The sequence below is a fragment of the Phragmites australis genome, chromosome 13, assembly GCF_958298935.1.
Source record: "Phragmites australis chromosome 13, lpPhrAust1.1, whole genome shotgun sequence".
Lineage (NCBI taxonomy): Eukaryota > Viridiplantae > Streptophyta > Magnoliopsida > Poales > Poaceae > Phragmites > Phragmites australis.
Window position 1 is genome coordinate 14,584,321 of NC_084933.1, and position 18,758 is coordinate 14,603,078.

At 41.0% G+C, this 18,758-nt stretch overlaps 1 protein-coding gene and 1 long non-coding RNA gene across 2 annotated transcripts; one reads left to right on the top strand and one right to left on the bottom strand.

Annotated features, from left to right (window-relative positions):
• Positions 1–3,610: 3,610 nt before the first annotated feature.
• On the top strand, positions 3,611–4,336 carry LOC133889157 (glutaredoxin-C5-like). The gene has a single exon (XM_062329626.1). The coding sequence runs from the start codon at positions 3,695–3,697 to the stop codon at positions 4,094–4,096; it is 402 nt and encodes a 133-aa protein (XP_062185610.1). The 5' UTR covers positions 3,611–3,694; the 3' UTR covers positions 4,097–4,336.
• A 1,759-nt stretch (positions 4,337–6,095) lies between these two features.
• Positions 6,096–10,143, bottom strand: LOC133888883 (uncharacterized). Its single transcript, XR_009903841.1, has 3 exons — positions 7,604–10,143; positions 7,421–7,509; positions 6,096–6,427 (listed from the first exon to the last, which is right to left on the bottom strand). It is a non-coding gene; the product is annotated as an uncharacterized LOC133888883 (long non-coding RNA).
• Positions 10,144–18,758: the final 8,615 nt, after the last annotated feature.

The following is an 18,758-nucleotide window of genomic DNA, read 5'->3' on the forward strand; positions in this document are numbered from 1 at the left end:
CATGCAGTGTAGGGATTTGGAGATTTAGCTCACAAGATGAAGTGAAGGGTCAAGCATAGAAGCAAAGTGTACAAGATTAGATGTATTGATGAAGATCATTGTCATCATATATCCAAATTCTCATCCAAATGTAAAAGGTAAAAGTTACCAAATGCAAAATCCTTTCTATTTGTACCTTTGCCTTGTCTAGGATTGCATATACTTAATTTAATTTATTGCAATGCCTAATGTAGATTTTTCATATGGTAGGTTGCTTGTGCTTCTCTCTTTCTCATGAGCAACCTACATGATTTATTAGTTGTATGTTCCTTACATGGCACTTGTTCTTCAATTGGTATCCTTTATATGTCATTAACCAATCTATAGGGTACCCTCCACATTTTAATCAATAACAAATATATATCTCTCATAAGTATTCAACACTTGTATGCACATATTTACGGTGAGTATATCCTATAGATTGTGATTTTGAGACTAACATGTGTTTCAAGTAATATCTTTTGTAGTCTCATAGAGTGATCAACAAGTCTCCAAAGATATGCAATGCTTTAAGACTTCAATTGATATCATTGTTAATTTATTTCTACATTTAAACTACCTTCATGTATAATATGGCTTAAACTTTCTATCTCTACTTATTGTCTAGTTGTGCATATAATGCTAAATTCCTACAAGTGGTATTTTCAAGTGGGTCTTATTATATATATGCACATATATAGAGAGAGTTTAGATTATAATATCTAAGTTTCATGACTTATGATCCTTGTTTGTCTTTTCCGATTGATATCAATGTCTTTTTTCCTTACAATTGGTATATCTTTTCAATTATTATAAATTCCTCATAATTCTTTATAAGTGGTATCATTCATATGGATCATGTTTTATGAAGCTCTCTCCTTAATGCTCTAATGTTTTCCCTTGAGGTCAATATGTGTTTGTAGTCTTTTGAGATTGTTGATAAAGTGGGAGAATTTTAAGACCAAAGCAAGATACAAGAGATGCAAGCAAGATGAAAGGGAGAAGCAAGATGCAAGAACTATCTTAGGAAGACTGCTGACGAAGGGGGATGCATCTTGGGTTGACAAAGGTGATGAAACTCTTGCATGGGTCGATCAAGGGAGATAGTAACAATAGAGAAAAAGGAAGAACTATCTACATGGTAGTCACAACTAAAAGGGGGACATAATGTTGCGGGAAATTGTAGCAAAAAAGGAGATATAATGTGGTAAGAACATGGTTGTCATTATAATTGATATCATAATTTGTTCTTACAATGCATCCAAACAAAGAGGTATGGTCTTGTGAACTTTTGAAATCATGTATTTTCTTAATTGGTATCATTTGCCTCTTGCTTTGGTTGTGTTGTCATCAATCACCAAAAATAAGGGAGATTGTTGCAGAAATAACCCTATTAGACCATGATTGTGATTTTGGTGATTAATGATAATATAGTCATTGGTACTAATATATTTGTCAAGAATATATGTTAGTAGGTCTCATGGATGCAATATATAAAGAAGTCACCGCAGTCGGGATAAAGTTCAGTTGAATTGGAAGAAGTCCCAGGAAAATTGACTACACTGGAAGGTACGGTGCTTTAAGGGCTATACACATCAGAGCGTTCTTGTCAGAAAAAGCCAGAGAAGTTTCCATACACCTGAAGGTCTAGCGCTCGGAGTTGAAGACATAGAATGCTTACACCATAGCATTTTTGCAGAGAGGGTGCCACAGTGGAAGACCGAAGATCAACACGCAGGAAGCTCCGGTGATGAAAATATGCACACTGGAGGCTTCACCGGAGCATTTAACAAAGTGTGTGAAAAATTCCAAAAAGATGGTGTTGTACACACGGAAGGTCCGGTGATGAAGATTGTGAACATCAGAGCTTTTTGAATAGAGAAGAAGTGACGTAGTCAGGAGTCAGGTTAATACACTGGATAGTCCAATGATAGAGTGAAGGTTACACCGGAACATCCGGTGTTAAGAAGAGTTGCTGAGTGGAGTTCTAATGGCTAGTTTGTGATGGTGTACACACCGGATGGTCCGGTGAGTACAAAATATCTACACCGGACCATCTGATGTTTACAGTAAAGTTGAGCCGTTGGAGCAATAGCTAGTTGGCGTATTTGGGACTATAAATACCCCTCCACTCATTTGTTTGAAGGTGTTGGAGTCTATTGAACCTCATACATATCTGAGAAGACATCCAAGCCATATAAGTGCTAAAAGTGATAATCTAATGTGATTAAGCACATCATTAAAGAGTGATCAGTGCTTATAGGCCTAGAGATAAGTGTTGCTAGGTACTGCAACCTAGAGAGTGGACCAAGATGTGATCCAACAGTGCACTGAGAGGTATGCTGGTGCTTTGGAGTCTTGGTGACTCACCAGTAACTTGTTGACCCTCCGACTTAGTGTGGAGCGGCGGTAAGAATATTGTACGGGGACGTGGAGGTCATTGACTTTGTGACTAAAGCTCCAAAGTGAAGACGGCGTACAAGTAACTGAAAGAGGAGTTAGTGGTGAGACCTTGCCTTGGTGCCTTGGTGGTTCATCATGCTTGAGATCTTGTTTTGATGACTTAGTAGCTCAAGAGCCGTGACCAAGAGAGATTTGATGATTGGGAGTATATTCTTTTGGAACTCCAACATGGGCTAGGGGTAGCTTGTATGCCAACAATACCATGAGATAAAAAAAATTTGTGCCAAGTTTGCCACCTTTTCTTCCTTTTTCGCCACATCTCCACACCCCCTTTCCCCTCCCCGTGCCACTTTCCTCCTTCTCTCCGACGCTGACACATCATCCTCACTAGCCTCCCAGCCCTCTACCAAGAGCGTTTCTAATCGTGCACGTGAGCAAGCGAACGCGTGTACCACCCTAACATCCTCCGCTCTTTCTTTTTTTATACTCCCCCCCTATCTTTCTTTTTTATAAAAATTTGCATTAGAAAAATTTAGCGCTTTATGAAAAAAATTTGCATCAGAAAAGTTGACTAAAAAATTTTAAGGAAAAAATTAACAAAAAAATTATGAATAATTTCTGGAAAAAGTTTTCAGAAAAAAATTACGTGAATTCATGCAATAGTCCTCCACGAGTTAGGCATGAATGGTCACGCGTGGAAAAGGATTTTCGCTCCACCAATCATCACACCTTTCGAGTGTCTAAGGGCAATACCACCACACTTATCTGGCCACTTCTCCCTCTTATATAGTCCCGCACTGGTGAACCCTAATAGTAATCCGGTGAGGAGTCCTGATCTTAACAAGCTCAATAAGCATCACTGGAGAAGAAGGGTGAGGTGCTGTGTGTCACATGAATCGGCAAGTTCATCCAGTGTCATGATGGGAATTCGACAAACCTAAAAAAATGTTAGGTTCTATAGCAACTCTGTTAAACATTTATGTTACCTAGGAGTATTAATTTGGTTCAGAACTGTTGCTGAATTTAATGTTGTTCCAAGCTTGTTTACGACAGATGAGAGTACATAAGTTAAATCCAGCTTCGAGCTGCTTGATTTAACTATGACATTTGTCCCCACAAAATTACCGAAACGCCCCTGCTCCTCTATATATACACGCACCCCCTCTCACCTCTAGCTCGCCAGCCCTAAAGCAACTCATTCTTACACTCGAACTAGCTACCTCTCAACCAGCAGTACTTTGACCAGCCACATAGGCACGTAGCGACCGCGACAATGCAGTACGGCGCGGCGGCGGAGCAGGCCTGGTACATGCCGGCGATGCCGGTGGCGGCCACGGTGGAAGAGACGGCGGCGCAGTGCGTGAAGCGGCTGGCGTCGGAAAGCGCGGTGGTGGTGTTCAGCGTGAGCAGCTGCTGCATGTGCCACGCCGTGAAGCGCCTCTTCTGCGGCATGGGCGTGCACCCCATGGTGCACGAGCTGGACCTCGACCCGCGGGGGCGCGAGCTGGAGCGCGCCCTCGCCGGCCTCCTCGGCGCCGGCCCCGCCACCGCGCCGGTCGTGCCCGTCGTGTTCATCGGCGGCAGGCTGGTAGGAGCCATGGACCGCGTCATGGCTGCGCACATCAACGGCTCCCTCGTGCCGCTGCTCAAGGAGGCCGGAGCGCTCTGGCTCTGATGAGCGCCGCCATTGGCGTCGCTGCAGCTAATAGTAGGGCGGATTAACTAATACACCACAGTGAGTTAATCGAGTAGTGTTCGTGTGTTTGTGTGTGTGAGAGAGAGAGGTCGGTGATTTTTTACTAGTGCTGCCTCCGTCTTGTGTGTGAGCTGTGTGGGAGTTGGCACGTGCTTGCGTGCATGGTCACACGTACGAGCGTGTGCGGGATTGCTTGCTTGCTTGCTTGGTGCCAGAAAGAGAGACCAGTGCTCATCTGTTCGACGATCTTATATATTAATCAGTTTGGCTTGCCTTATTTTGAGTCCTTAATTTCCCTTGACGCCTTGTTGTGTTGAGAAATTTGATTTCGGTTGCCACTCGGTATGATCAGTCGTCGTTTTATAAAATGTAAATGTGCTAACTAATAACCTTTCTATCTACGTACTTACATAAAGGCAGAGGGGTAAGTAGATATATAGAACTTTCACACATGAAATACTTAGAAAAAAAATGCTAAGAGAACTTTTACATGCGTTATATAGCATTTTACTTATTGATTTTGCCAAGACTATTACAGAGTACAAGTGGTACGCCACACAGCAAAAAGATTTGACAAAAACTTATGTTGAAGCAACAAGCTGATTAATATTGAGAGGATTATATATATAAAAACAAGTGGGGCTTATCCGTTAAAAAAAACAAAACAAGTGGGCTTCATGCCCTCGCGCTCGGTCCTGGTCGGTGCTTGCTCAGCTCCTTTTTTGCGGTATGCATGCTGCTCATCTTTTTGCATGAGCGTGGTAGCACTGCGTGTGCGACATTTGTGAGTTGTTCGAGATTGACCTTTACACTGTTCGCTTCGCCTGTGTCTCCTTCTGAGCTGAACACCAATGCGTTTGGATAAATATTAAATAAACTAGCGGATTCATGCGCATACGCTACGTCTGTTTTTTTTTTCCACAGAGTATAGTAAAAGAAGACTAAAAAAAATTAGGCTCATTAATTTTGAACATCTCAATAATTATTTATGAATTTATCAATATTTAACACATTTATTTAATTATAGAGAAAATAGTGGTACTTTCATGCATGCACATAATATTAACATGTAGACGACACTAATACGGAACTAACTGAACTTCTTTTATATTTTTTGAATTTTAGATTTTTTTCTATGCATTTTAGATTATTTTAGCCATTTTATCAATATAACAATTATTACCTTCCTATTTTTCTAGAATTTCAAAAAAAGTTATGTGTACGTACACATACATATACGTGTATATATGTATATGTATATATATATATATATATATATATATATATATATATATATATCCATATATATACATATAGGTGAGACACATGAACAATAGCTACAGTAGCTTGACCTCCTACCATCACTCTCATTCTTGGCCCATTAATATATAACTAGACGGGTTGGCGCGCTACGCTGCGCCAGTTTAATATCTATGTAAAGAATGTAATATACCGAATACATAATCTATAACTTATACCATAAAAAAATATGTTGAATATTATAACTCAAAAGCTTACCATATCATTTGCTGAAGGTCCTAGAGCACGTGAATACTGACAATGAAATACCAAATTATAGTTAAACATTTTCAGAGCAGCAAACACAGGTCAAGCATGCTCACAATTTCAGAGATTAACCTACTAAATACAGCCACCACACATTATTGAAATTTAGTTGTATACAATTTAACAAAGTAAAGCACTGTAATCAATAATAAGTGGCTGATTCCTTGGTAGGTAAATCTAGCAGTATATAATCTAGAGCTGGGATTCAGATATAATATAGGGAATAATAAGTTTGAGATTACAGGTACGCAAAATATAAGTCTGATGTAACATTATACAGTATTCAGATTAAAAAAACAATAATATATACATTGCAGATATTTGCCATATAGTTGTGATGATTGATAGGATTTAGTCTTTTAGAAGCCTTCTTTTAGTAGAACTTCTATCTTTGTGACTACCAGGTAAACTGTATAATGGGAAAAAATAATTAGAATGTTATTAAGTATAAATGAGAGCAATATGTAGAAAAGTTATTTAGAGTTTATAGTTACCTTGGTGCAGTGTCAGAATCTGATGAAGCTGGATCTTCAAGATGACCTGGCCGTTTGGTTGGTGCATTTGTGCTTGTTGGAATCTTGTAGTTAATAAAAAATATAGAAAAGAATGTTGATGTTCATTGTAGTGTTAAGAAATAATGTAAACACTTGTATGACTAAAAAGAGAACTTACTGCTAGTATTGTTGGTAATTGTCCAGGTGAAGGCAATGATGTTGTAGCATTATCTTCTTGCCCTGCGGTGTCCTGTAGTAGAATAATTATATTTAGAATTTTAAGTTTTAGTTGTTTTCTTTTATGTTTTTTTAGTTAGAAGATTTGACTCTTCAAGGTGCTTATGATGGTTTGAAGAAGCCCTGTAATTGAGCATGATGTATGTATGATAAAAGTAAAGTTAGTTAAATGAGCATGAGCTAAGTTAATGGCCATTGTAATATATATTTGGTGAGGTAATGCACTTCTTGGTTTCTAGTGATGTTCTTGAGATTTGTGAAATAAGTCTAGAAATGAGGTGACTTGGCTGAAGATTAAGTAAATGGGATGTTATTGTTGCTGGTATGACATGTATATCTGTGAATGAGATCATGACATAGGATTCTCTTAGGCACCTTGCCAAAAATGATTTGCAGGGATGGTTCTTAGATCAGTTGAATGCATTGAATGTATTTGTGGACTCTATGAACTCAAGTATAAAGTAGAAAGCCACAGTGGTTAAGTAAGTTGAGATATTGAGTGAAAAAAAACAGATTAGACATCTAGCTGGTTTAAAGTTAAGGGACAACTTTGTTTTTTAATGTAAATCTATGGTTAAAAAAAGAAAAAAAAACATTGTTATCAAACAGTCAGTTTGTTATAAGAAGAATGATAACAATAGACATCTAGCTGTTTCAAAGTTAAGGGACAACTTTGTTTCTTAATGTATATCTATGGTAAAAAAATAGAAACATTGATATCAAAGTTCTTGCAAAATTAGTCACTGCAGAATGAAGAAGAATGATAACAATAATAGTAAGGAAAGGCAAAGGTGACAGGAATAAGGTTCCAGATCATGTGCAAATCAGCTAGCATTTCACCAGTAGGTTTAAATGGGCAAGTTATAAAAAATAGATGTGAAAAGGAAGAAACCTAGACATCGGCAAGGATTTTCTTTTTACCAGTTAGTACTGTTTTGTAGCTAACAACAGAATGCAGCAGCTCTTGTATAGATAGTAATGGATAGTAAAAGAATAGGAAATTTACCTTGCTGTGTGTACCTGTTACATCAGAAGATGAGGATGTTAAATTTGTTGTCACAACTTGGATAGAACTATCTTGATGACCTTGTGGGTCTGTACAATTTAGTATATAATATATTTGGTAAATGTTATTATTTGCAAAACTTAAGCTAACAAAAAGAAATATATTGTAAGTTGTCGTATGTACCTGAAGGTGTAGAAAATATAGATCCGATAGGACCACCCATAGCAACAATATTTTTTACTTGGAATGATATAGTATCTCTCTGCATGTATGAGAATGGGACAGTGAGTCTTAAGGTATATTTGTGATTATATAAACGCGTTATTTCTGAGGGGATTGAGCCATTGTTTGCTTCTGTTGTTGCTGCTAGATGAAGTGCAATGATTCCTGTGAGTTGTTCACCAATGTTTCCAAAGAAAACAATTTTTATGGTAGGTGCATTAGCTTCTATAATATTATTCGGGTCTCCTGCAATGATAGTAATCCGGTACTTGTTTATTAACAAAGAGGGTACTATTATTATGACAAAGAAGAACATAACACAATTATATTATAGATATTTGGTAAAGAAAACGTACATAGGTTCGGTATTGTTTCCAAAGCATTTGGGACATCTATATGCAAACTTTTTGAGAAAACTTGGACTAACAAAGTTGCAAAACTATGCACTAATACCATGTGTGTGTTGTTCCCAATAGCAACAACCCAATTACCTAAGAAACAACAATGTTGCATATACTCATTTTTCCGTAAACAAAGATATTTATCTACCAAGTAATTGGGTTACAACAGCTGAAAGATGAATAGATCCATTTACCAACATGGAAAATATTTTTCTGAGGAAACGCTTAGTTCATTTCAGCTTCAAATGCAGGTTTTCTTTAGTGGAACTTACAGTTTCAGAAGCTGAGAGCTAAGATGCAAAACTATTAGGAAAAACAAATATTTTAGGGTTTATACAGTTTTTTTTTTATCATCCACACAAAGGAATAGTACATGGAAATGAAAGATAACATGCTTCTCAGATTGCTTAGTACTGATTTTTTATGAAGAGAGAAATTTTTGGTCTAACCAACAAATTGTCAACAGCAAATAAGAATTTTGCCAAACTTTGTAGCTACAAATAACATGAGCACAAAAAATATTCAGACATTACAAAAAATAATCATGTTGAAATCTTGAATTCATGAGATATGTAAGCAGGGTTTCCAAGATGACACTAAAGAAAGATATTTATCTACTAAGTAATTGGGTTACAACAGCTGAAAGATGAATAGATGTCATGTGATAAGTTTCCTGTGCCCATTTTTAGTCAGGAACTTGACAGAAAAGGGCAGATCCATTTACCAACATGGAAAATATTTTTTTTTGTGGAGAAATGCTTAGTTCATTTCAGCTTCGAATGCAGGTTTTCTTTAGTGGAACTTACAGTTTCAAAAGCTGAGAGCTAAGATGCAAACCTACTTGCAAAAACAAATGTTTTAGGGTCTATACAGTTTTCTTGGGATCATTCACACACCTTCAACCAAGGAATAGCACATAGAAATGAAAGATAATATGCTTCTCAGATTGCTTAGTACTGATTTTTTATGAAGAGACAAATTTTTGGTCTAACCAACAAATTGTCAACAGAAAATAAGAATTTTGGCAAACTTTGCAGCTACATATAACATGAGCACAAAAAATATTCAGACATTACAAAAATAATCATGTTGAAATCTTGAATTCATGAGATATGTAAGCAGGGTTTCCAATATAACACTAACTATTGGATGTACCATTTAGAAAATCGTAGTACAATAAATCAAATTCAATAGAGATATGGATTCACCAAGAGAAGCAACTATATGTGTATAAATAGTTCTTTCCAACAATAAAAAAAGAAACCTAAATCTAACCAGAGATCACATTATATGCAAGCAAATGTGTAAGCAGGGCCTCTAAAACTCAAAAGCTAAAAACCATTATACGGGCTTAATTGCAGCATGGTTGAAATCTTGAATTCATAAGATATGTAAGCAGGGTTTCCAAGATGACACTAACCAATGGATGTACCATTCAGAGAATCATAGTATAATAAATCAAATTCAAAAGAGATATGGATTCACCGAGAGAAGCAACTATATGTGTATAAATAGTTCTATCCAACAATAAAAAAAGAAACCTAGATCTAACCAGAGATCACATTATATTCAAGCAAATGTGTAAGCAGGGCTTCTAAAACTCAAAAGCTAAAAACCATTATACGGACTTAATTGCAGTATGGTTGTAATCTTGAATTCATGAGATATGTAAGCAAGGTTTCCAAGATGACAGTAACCAATGGATGTACCATTCAGAGAATCATAGTATAATAAATCAAATTCATTAGGGATATGGATTCATCAAGAGAAGCAACTCTAACCATTGCAATATGAAATCCAATGTTATCAATGGAGAATATTCACCCAGAGAGCCAATTTTGACCATTATATTGTGAAATCTAATGTTGTCAATTAAAGATTCTCAGAGAGGGAAATGGAGGAGAACCTTTTATGTTCGTCAGGTTCTTTTCTTCAAGCTTGCTATGGACGTCCGAATTTCAGAGCTCTGCCTCCAAGTCACCGATGGCCTCCGCGTGAGATGTGCCTCTGGAGAGGCTCCGGCTTCACTCGCGCTTCCGTCGGATTGCAGGTGCTCTGGAGGCATCCAAAAATCCGCGACGGGGCGGAGGGAGGGGCGGGGGGGGGGGTTCGAGGAAGGGCCTCAAGACCTCGCTACTATTGGAAGACCTCGAGGTCGGCAATGGCGTCGGTGCGGGAACCAACCTCCGAGAGGCTTCGTGGGGATGCCGAGGTTGCTGAGGGTGCCAGCGTTTCGAAGATGTCGACGTCGGTGACGGCGTCCACACGGGAAGAAGCTGCGGATGGGGGGTGGGCGAGGCGGAGGCCTAGGTCGACGGGACTACGCCGCCACTGGATAGGAGGGTGGGGTTGAGGAGAAGAGTGTGGAAGCCAGTAGGGTTTCCTGCCTTGGAATCGTCGATCATAGCGTTGGCCTAGAAGCATCGACGGGAACACGTGCAAGCAATCGGTGCTGGCATTGTCATCCGACGGCTCGAAGTGGCTCGGACAGTTTGCTACAGTAGCTTAGGCGCTCAGGAGGCAGGGATTCTTGGTCGGGTAATATATGTTATAGATGTATAAGCGGATTGGCGTGCCTACGTCGTGCTCAATTTTTTTTTTTTTTGCATAGAACATGACGGGGGTTCACCAATTTTGGGCATCTCAATATTTATTTATGAATTTATTAATATTTAACACGTTCATTTAATTATGGAGAAAATAATATTATTTTTATGCATGCACATAATTTTAATACGTAGACGACAGTAATATGAACCTAAAAAAATTTGTTTCATATTTTTTTTGAGTTTTAGATATTTTCTATGCATTTTAGATTATTTCAGCCGATTTATCAATATAACTATTATACCTTTAGCTGTTTTTCTAGAATTTTCAAAAAAATATATTATACATGTAAATATACGGATACATATATGCATACATACTGTATATGTATATATACATATATGTATACATATACATATCCGTATCCGTATATATACATGTATACACACGCTAACAAAATTTGTTTCATATTTTTTTTGAGCTTTAGATATTTTTCTATGCATTTTGGATTATTTCAGCCGATTTATCAATATAAATATTATACATTTCACTGTTTTTTTAGAATTTTCCAAAAAAATTATATTATACATGTAAATATATGGATACGTATATACATTAATGTATACATATACATATATGCATATCTGTATCCATATATACACATGTATGCATACGTAGGACCCATATAAACAATAGCTGCAGTGCTTGACCTAAAATCACTTCAATTCTTGAAGCTTTAATATATAGTATTTATGTAATAGATTCCAAAAGTTTCATGGACGAAAAGAACGGACAGAGTACTAGCGTATGCATCTGCAGAACTACAAACACTACGTCGATCGAAGCCATGTCGCTAGAAATCGTTGCCAGAGAAATGTAAAACACGTGACTAGCCGTAAATTCCAGTCTGATTGCTAGCCGTTAATAAACATATATAGTTGATCAACATGAGGGCCCTGCTCGCGTCAAGCGACTCGGGGGCGATAACAGCCCAGCGCCTAAAACCACCGCCGTCCTCTCCCTTCGTCAGCCTCCCCGGCGGCAGCGGCCAGCGGCCACACCAAGCGGTGTGTGTCCGGTGCTCCCACATCCCTCCCTCTCCTCCTCTCTCCCTTATTTTCTTGCAGGTTTGGATCTCGTAGCTGCTGATATTGCCCGGCGCCTGCTGGCTGGATCCGGTCACTGTAGGCTCGGATCTTGTCTTTCCCAGCGGCCCCGGCGGCCTTCGAGGCAGGATCCGACGTTGGGAGGCCACCTTTCGATGTTGACATGACGCATGGCGCTCGCCACTTCAACCATGGGTACGCGGCCTCGTTGTTCCCTTGGCCGTGGTTGTGTTGCCGGCCGTCGGCCTTGCCGCAGGCACGGCCTTTGTGGGCGCATTCGTGGGCGGTGCGGCTCGGTGCCGATTCGGTGGCTGCCTGCGCTTTCGACCGATTTGGCGGCCTGGATCCGCGTGACCCCGCGCATGGTGCCCCAGATCCGTGTGACCCCGCGCGTGGTGCCCGGGCGCTTCCCGGGTTGGCGGCGGTCGTACGCCTCCGGTGGTGCGGCCTTGCGTGGCAACCCGGTAACATGGGGATTTGGCGGTGCAGCGTCCAAGCGGCGAGGCGACGCGACGCGATGATTAGTGCCCCTACCGCCAGTTTTCTTCGGATCTATGCGATGACGCACTTGGGCTGTCGTTGCGCTTCGTCTTCAGCGGCGACGGAGCGATGGCCGCCCATGCGTTGAGTTGAGGACAACGCCCCTCTCTCGTGTTTCGTCCGTCTTGCTGCGAATCTGAGGGCTTGTCTCTTCTCGTCCTGGTGTTCTGTCATCAATGGTCAAAGATCCTAGTGTTCGTGTCGTTGTTTCTATTTTTCTCTCTCAAACTTCGTACGATTATAATACCTAGGTCGTCTTTGGACCTGATGCGATAGTACATGTGCCTAGTTTGAGGTCTGGTGTTGCTCTCTCTGGCGGCAATGGGGGTTTGGGAATACCAAGCGAAAGCCTAGTTCAGCGTTCTGCTGATGCCACTGCCAGTGATGCTCGTCCAATTACGCCCTCGAGCATTATTCCTTTTTTAGAGGTGGTGCTGTGATATTTCCTATTGATCCCGGCAGGGTCACTGGGTGAGAACTCATTTTTGATGTTTCGGATTGGTCAATTGGGTGAGAACTCATTTCTGATGTTTCGGATTGGTCAATAGAGGTGTCTTTGATGTCGTACCCTCTTTAGAGGCGTCACCCTCCCCATGGGTTCAGCTTCTTCTGTTTCCCGGCATTGTCAACCATCCTAGACCTAGTCCAGCTAGGTATTTGGTCAATAGTTGGGGTCTTTAATGTGCTTTAGGCCTAGTTTAGTTACGTAGTTTATCCGTTGTGTCTTGTGATTTTTGCTCAGTTTTATCTCAATTAATCGGGCAATTCAGTTTGTTAGGTTTTCTTCTTATTTAATACAATCTGTCGATTCATTTAAAACAATATATAGTTGATCAAATGATTATGAAGCTTTATTTAAAAAAATGTATAAGAGGTCAATCCGTTGGTGACTGCCTTGCAAGGTACAAAACTGGATACAATCGCTTTGAGGGTTAGGAAAGATAGAGATTGCTGGATGTAAAAGGATTCGCACCTTTTATTTTTACTAACTAGTTAAATACTTGTGTGTTGTAATGGGAGCCAAATTTTTTTACGAAATAATACTCGTGCGGCAATGCCCTTCGACCTGGCATGGCAGCAGACCCTTTAATCGGCGGTACCTCTACCATCTCATCCAGTGACAAGTGGCACTACAATATACAAGGTTATTATCATTTATTGGATTGACTCAAGATTATTGGTTTTTATACCTCTCCATGATAAAACTCTTACAATAAAAAATTATATAGTATTATTGAAATTAAAAACTCAATCTTCAATGCTCTTACAATTATCAATCACATAGTGTTATTTTCATTTCATACAAATTATCAGTGTCCCGTGGAACGATGGAAGAGCCCTCAAAGGACTTTTTAAGGGGTGCTACTCTAGATAAACAAGCACCATAGAATAATAATGTAGACTAACGGCATATGACATCAGGAGTGGCCTATTGAAGCAAGTGGGTGTAGAGCAATCTGTCAACTAATCATCGCACTCCACGGGGTACTTACCTATTGGCTTCAAACGGGAAACCCATTGTGGAAAAGCGAAACTCGTGCATGGAAACATAGTTTTTTGTTCAATGTAATGGGGATGTTGCCATGTTCCTCGTCCACTGAAGAAGCAAAACTTGATGTCTTGTGTCAATTACAGTCATTTTGTCCATGTAGGTATGGTGAAAGATATGTATTTTTTCCGTCATCCAAATGTGAAAGCATGGGCCCTAAATTATAAAGGGTTGCGGGTAGGCTACGCTAGCACAAAATAAATTTTCTCTACCGCATTCAACCAGGAAGCCATGCGAGTAGGGGATCATGAATCGTTACCACTTGACGAGCAGTGCAGCGGAAGAAGAGTTGGAGCAGACCAATCCAACGTCGTGCGCGTCAAGTAGTCGATCGTCAACCTCGTCCCGAGCACGTCCCGAGCACCTTCCGAGTACTCGCGGGTACGTCCCGAGTACTCCCGAGCAGATCAGCACCGCAATAGTAGCAGCGCCTCCACGGTATCCACACGTACAAGGATGGAATCGCCGTGCGCCGGTGTGCTAGCACCACGCGCCCGGCTAGGGTTTCGAAGGGAGTTCGGGAATAGGAGGCGGCTAGGGTTTCTAAAGAACACCTTGCGCCTTGGCCCCTGCCTATTCTTATATAGAGCACGCTAATGGGCCTTTAATCAACATTAAAGCCCATTATGACTCTAAACCCTAATGGTCCTTTAATCAACATTAAAGCCCATTAGCAGATCCAATCCGCAAACTCGATCGCCTCTAGGGCATATTACCAACATAAATTACGCAGCTTGAATATAGATTTTAAAATTCTAGATACTGGCCTTGAAAACTCATAATTCAAAGGCACATGTAGGAAACTATAATATTTGATAGACAACCAACTTCATCATTAGCACATAACAATTAAGTGTCATTAAATTAATAGAAATAATGTAACACCCTAATTTTTTCTAATTCCAAAATTTTCTCAATATTTGTTAAAGTTCAAATGAATTTAGATATTTTATTGTAAGACAAAGAAAACTCTATTTTATATGAAAGAAAAAGAAAATGACATAGGATATAAGTGAATATTTTGCATTCATGCTGAATTAGGCAAGTAGTATTTTATTTGAATTTTTGATGAATTTATTTGAAGAGATTTTGTCTGGTTTTTGAATTTGAATTTGGATTTGAATTCTTATGAAAAAGAAAAAAAGATTAAAACCTCTCTCAGGCTGTCTTTCTCCTTTTCGGCCCAACACCTTAGCCTCGGCCCAGCCGCCCCGGCTTTCCTCTCCCGCCTGGGCCGTGCCCCTGCTCCGGCCCGGCAACCCGCGCCGCGCGCCCGAGCCAGCCCAGCGCCGTGCTCCCGCGCACCAGCCGAAGACGCCCCCGCCAGCGCCGCTTTCGCCTGTGCCACCGCCGTGTGGGACCCGCCGGTGAGGTCCATCGTTTCCGAATCAAACTCTGCCGCGCCGCCGTGTCCGAATAGGAAATCTACGCCGCCTTGGAGTCCTGCAGCGCCCCGCGACCCCCAAGCCGCCTATATATGTGCCTGTCCCCTCCCCGAACTCATCTCATCCGAAAATCGCCGAGACCCGAGCTCTAGTCGTCGAGATTGAAGCTCGCCGAGCCGTCATCCCCGCCGCTTCGTCCGACATCGCCGCCACGCCGTTCCAGAGCCAATCAACGCAGCCCGAGCCCACCATTGCACCCGCCTGCCCCTGCTGAAGCTCTCCCCGCCATCGCCTTGACCCCTGCGCCGCCGGAGCGCCATCCCCGACGAAGACCCGAGCCTCCCGCCGCCCCTCGTCGTCGCCAAGCTCCTCCAGAGTCGATCTGCTCTCGGTAAGCCATCAAACGGGATGCCCTCTCCCTCCTGATGCTTTTCCGCCGCTCGTCGTCGCCGCCGGCGAGCCCTAGCCGATTCCGGCGAGTTACCCGGTCGTGCGCCGCCACGAACCCCCTCGGCGCCGCAGCGACCTCCTTCTGCGATAGCCGAGCTCCTCTGAGTCACCGGATCTGATTTGTGCGGCCGAGATTAGATCCGAACGTACCCCTTCAGCAACCAATAGCGTAGCGCCACGTGTTTATACTTGAACCCAGTCAGCCATTTTGCCACGTCATCCTGCCACCTCAGCTGCCATCTCAGCCCTCTTGCCTATGTGTCAAACCAGTCAGCAGCCACGTCATAAAAGAGGTTTTTCGATCTAAAAATAATTTCAGATAATCCTTTTAATTGGTAATTTTGTAATTTAGCCCCTGAATTTTTCTGAAATAACAAAAAGAGCCCTATCTTTTTACAGTTAGGTCCCTATACTTTTTCATAATTACATTTTGGTCCCTCTATTTTTACAAAAAGGTCCCTGGATTTTCTGATAATTCAATTTAAGTCCTTTTCTTTTTCCAGATTTAACCCTAGACTTGTTTTAGCCCTAACTTTTCCATCGTAACTCCGATTTAAGCGATTCTTGCGTCGATGGATTCGTTTTTCTGTGCTCTTTCTTTTTAGCCAGTTTTTATCTCGTTGTTCTTTTGTTTTGTGCTCTGTTCTTAGTGTATCTGTTTGTTTGTTTGCCGGTAATTGTGCGATTAGCCGATAACATCCCTGATCAATTTGAAGAATATCAAGACCAAGAGCAAGAATACACTGAGCAGCAGCAAGGAGAAGGCAAGTGTCCTTGATCATATTAAACCTATGTTTTAAATGTTTTGTTTTACAAAATTACATGCAATATCTGTCAATATGATGGGTAGTCACCTATGTTAGGGTTTTTCCTAGATATTCCCTTATCATCCCTTGGAACCTAGATGGTTTATGGTTAGGAGTCTTTTATGGATAGATTGCTTAGCCTTGCTTTTGGGATATTGGGAAGTGTCATAATTTTGACTAATGAACATATGCAGTAATGATGGTTAATATGATAATGTTTTAGCAACATGGAACCTTAGGTCTTGAGCATAGGAATGTTGGTGATGGTTGTCATGGTTATGACATTGGTTTAGTGTTTGCTCAAGTAACCTAAGTAAGGCACGGTTCGTGGAGCGACAACCCAAGAAGTAACGTACCAACCACGAGGCTGATATGGGTAAAGTGTGACATACTGATTAGAGTCTATCCAGTGTGCGTTGGGTCAGCACAAAAGGGGGCTTCTGGGTAGGAGCTTTGCTTGCGTAAAGCCTGGCGGTGAAATCTAGTGGGCAGACATGCACTGGATTAGTCTCTGGTTAGTGGAAAGTGTCATACAGTGATTCTTGGCGGCACACCACTGGCGTGTGTTAAGTGTCTTGCAAACACGGCAACATGGAATTCACTGACTCGTGGGTAAAGTTGGACAACCTCTGCAGAGTGTAAAACTGTTATAACAGCCGTGCTCACGGATATGAGAGACGTGGATCCTTACATGATTAGATGGTGGTTTGGTTTTGATTCTGGTACAGGGAGTACTAGATGTTGTGGTTTTGGTCGTAGTACGGGGAGTACTAGACGGTTGTGGTATGCAGGGTGGGGAACCTTGTATGCTAGTTGATGGATTGTTGGGTTACATTCATTTAATACCTGTCTAATGCTTTTGAGTCCAAATGTGTTTTCATTACTCGCATTTCCGCAAATAATACCTTGTGTCAGCCTACTCTTGATATAAGCCTGCATGTCATTATTTTCCCACACTTGCTGAGTACATTATGTGCTCACCCTTGCTTTCTCCTACCAAAAACATATGCTGCTCAGTGGAAGACTTTGAGGATTTCCAAGACGACGACCTGGTGCTCTAAGGAGCGTATCTTCCAGTCGGTGTCTGTGGAGTTTTGGTCGCCAATGCTTTCGTTCCGCTGCCGTCGTTTAGATGTTATCGTTTAGGTTAAATTTTGAGATTTGCTTAGGTAAAGTCTTTTATTGTAAGAGGTGACGTTTAAATAAATAAAATATTGCTTTTGTTACTTCACCTATGACGTCCTTATGTGTGTTAAACTTCATGGGCACACATAAGCCGCACTTGGTTTTGGCCGTTAAAACCGGGTGTGACAAATAAAGCCACTTAATTATATCTCATTGGAATGTTTTACATCTATCTAATCACAACTATTTATGATGCATCTTAGCAAACACATTGGTGATTACTCATTACTTTCGATAGGCATCAACACATTATGGAATGCACCTGATTAGTTTGTTGTAGTGATGATTTTGCCAGCTTCATGGATTGGTCATGTGCGCTCCTATATGTACATCACCAAAATATCACAGTTGACAGTAAGTATCCTGCACACAAAATTGTGGATCAATCTGTGCTGGTATATAGATGTACATTATTTTGGAAATCTACTAGTTAGTACTACATATGAATGATCTCTGCTAAATCGTATAGAAATATTTTGTTACCATGAAGTGGTCAAGTTCTTGGTCTGCTAATTGCTATCCCCTGCCTTTTGAACTCATCTCAGAGGTCATCAGCGAGGGCAGAGGCCTACAAAAAACCTCCAATGTTGGCGGTAGCCTGCGTGGTGCTTGTTGTGCATGTTGTTTATTTGGTGGGGGAAGTCACAGATTGGGCGCCTAGCTGCACAAAAACACGTAGTGCGCCAACGGCTGGTTCTTCTTCATCTACATCATCAACAAGCACATGACCGCCTGGAACACCAACATCGTGTTACTCCAGATACTCCAGGTTGTGAAGGCAACAGGTCCTCCCTTCGCCGACCATGAGCAGCTATAGTTTCTGATAGAAGTAACCACATTAATTCAACCTAAAAATATTCACGGATTGTTGATTTCTACCACTTTGATTGAGTCATCATTGAAGCAATTCAATTGCACTTGCTTTACTTGTAGATAGGGAGGTTGCCGCAGCCAACGTGCTCAATGCCCGCCACATAGGAGTAAATGATGTTGTCCCTGTCGCAGTATATCTAGCTAGGGCTTGTCCTGTGATTATAAAACACATGCGATTTCATCCCTGGTAAATGATTCCTCCTCGACCCAAACCGAGTAGAAGCAGCGAAAGCAAACAAGCATATTAACCCAATAAGAGAAGCTTCCAGGAGGT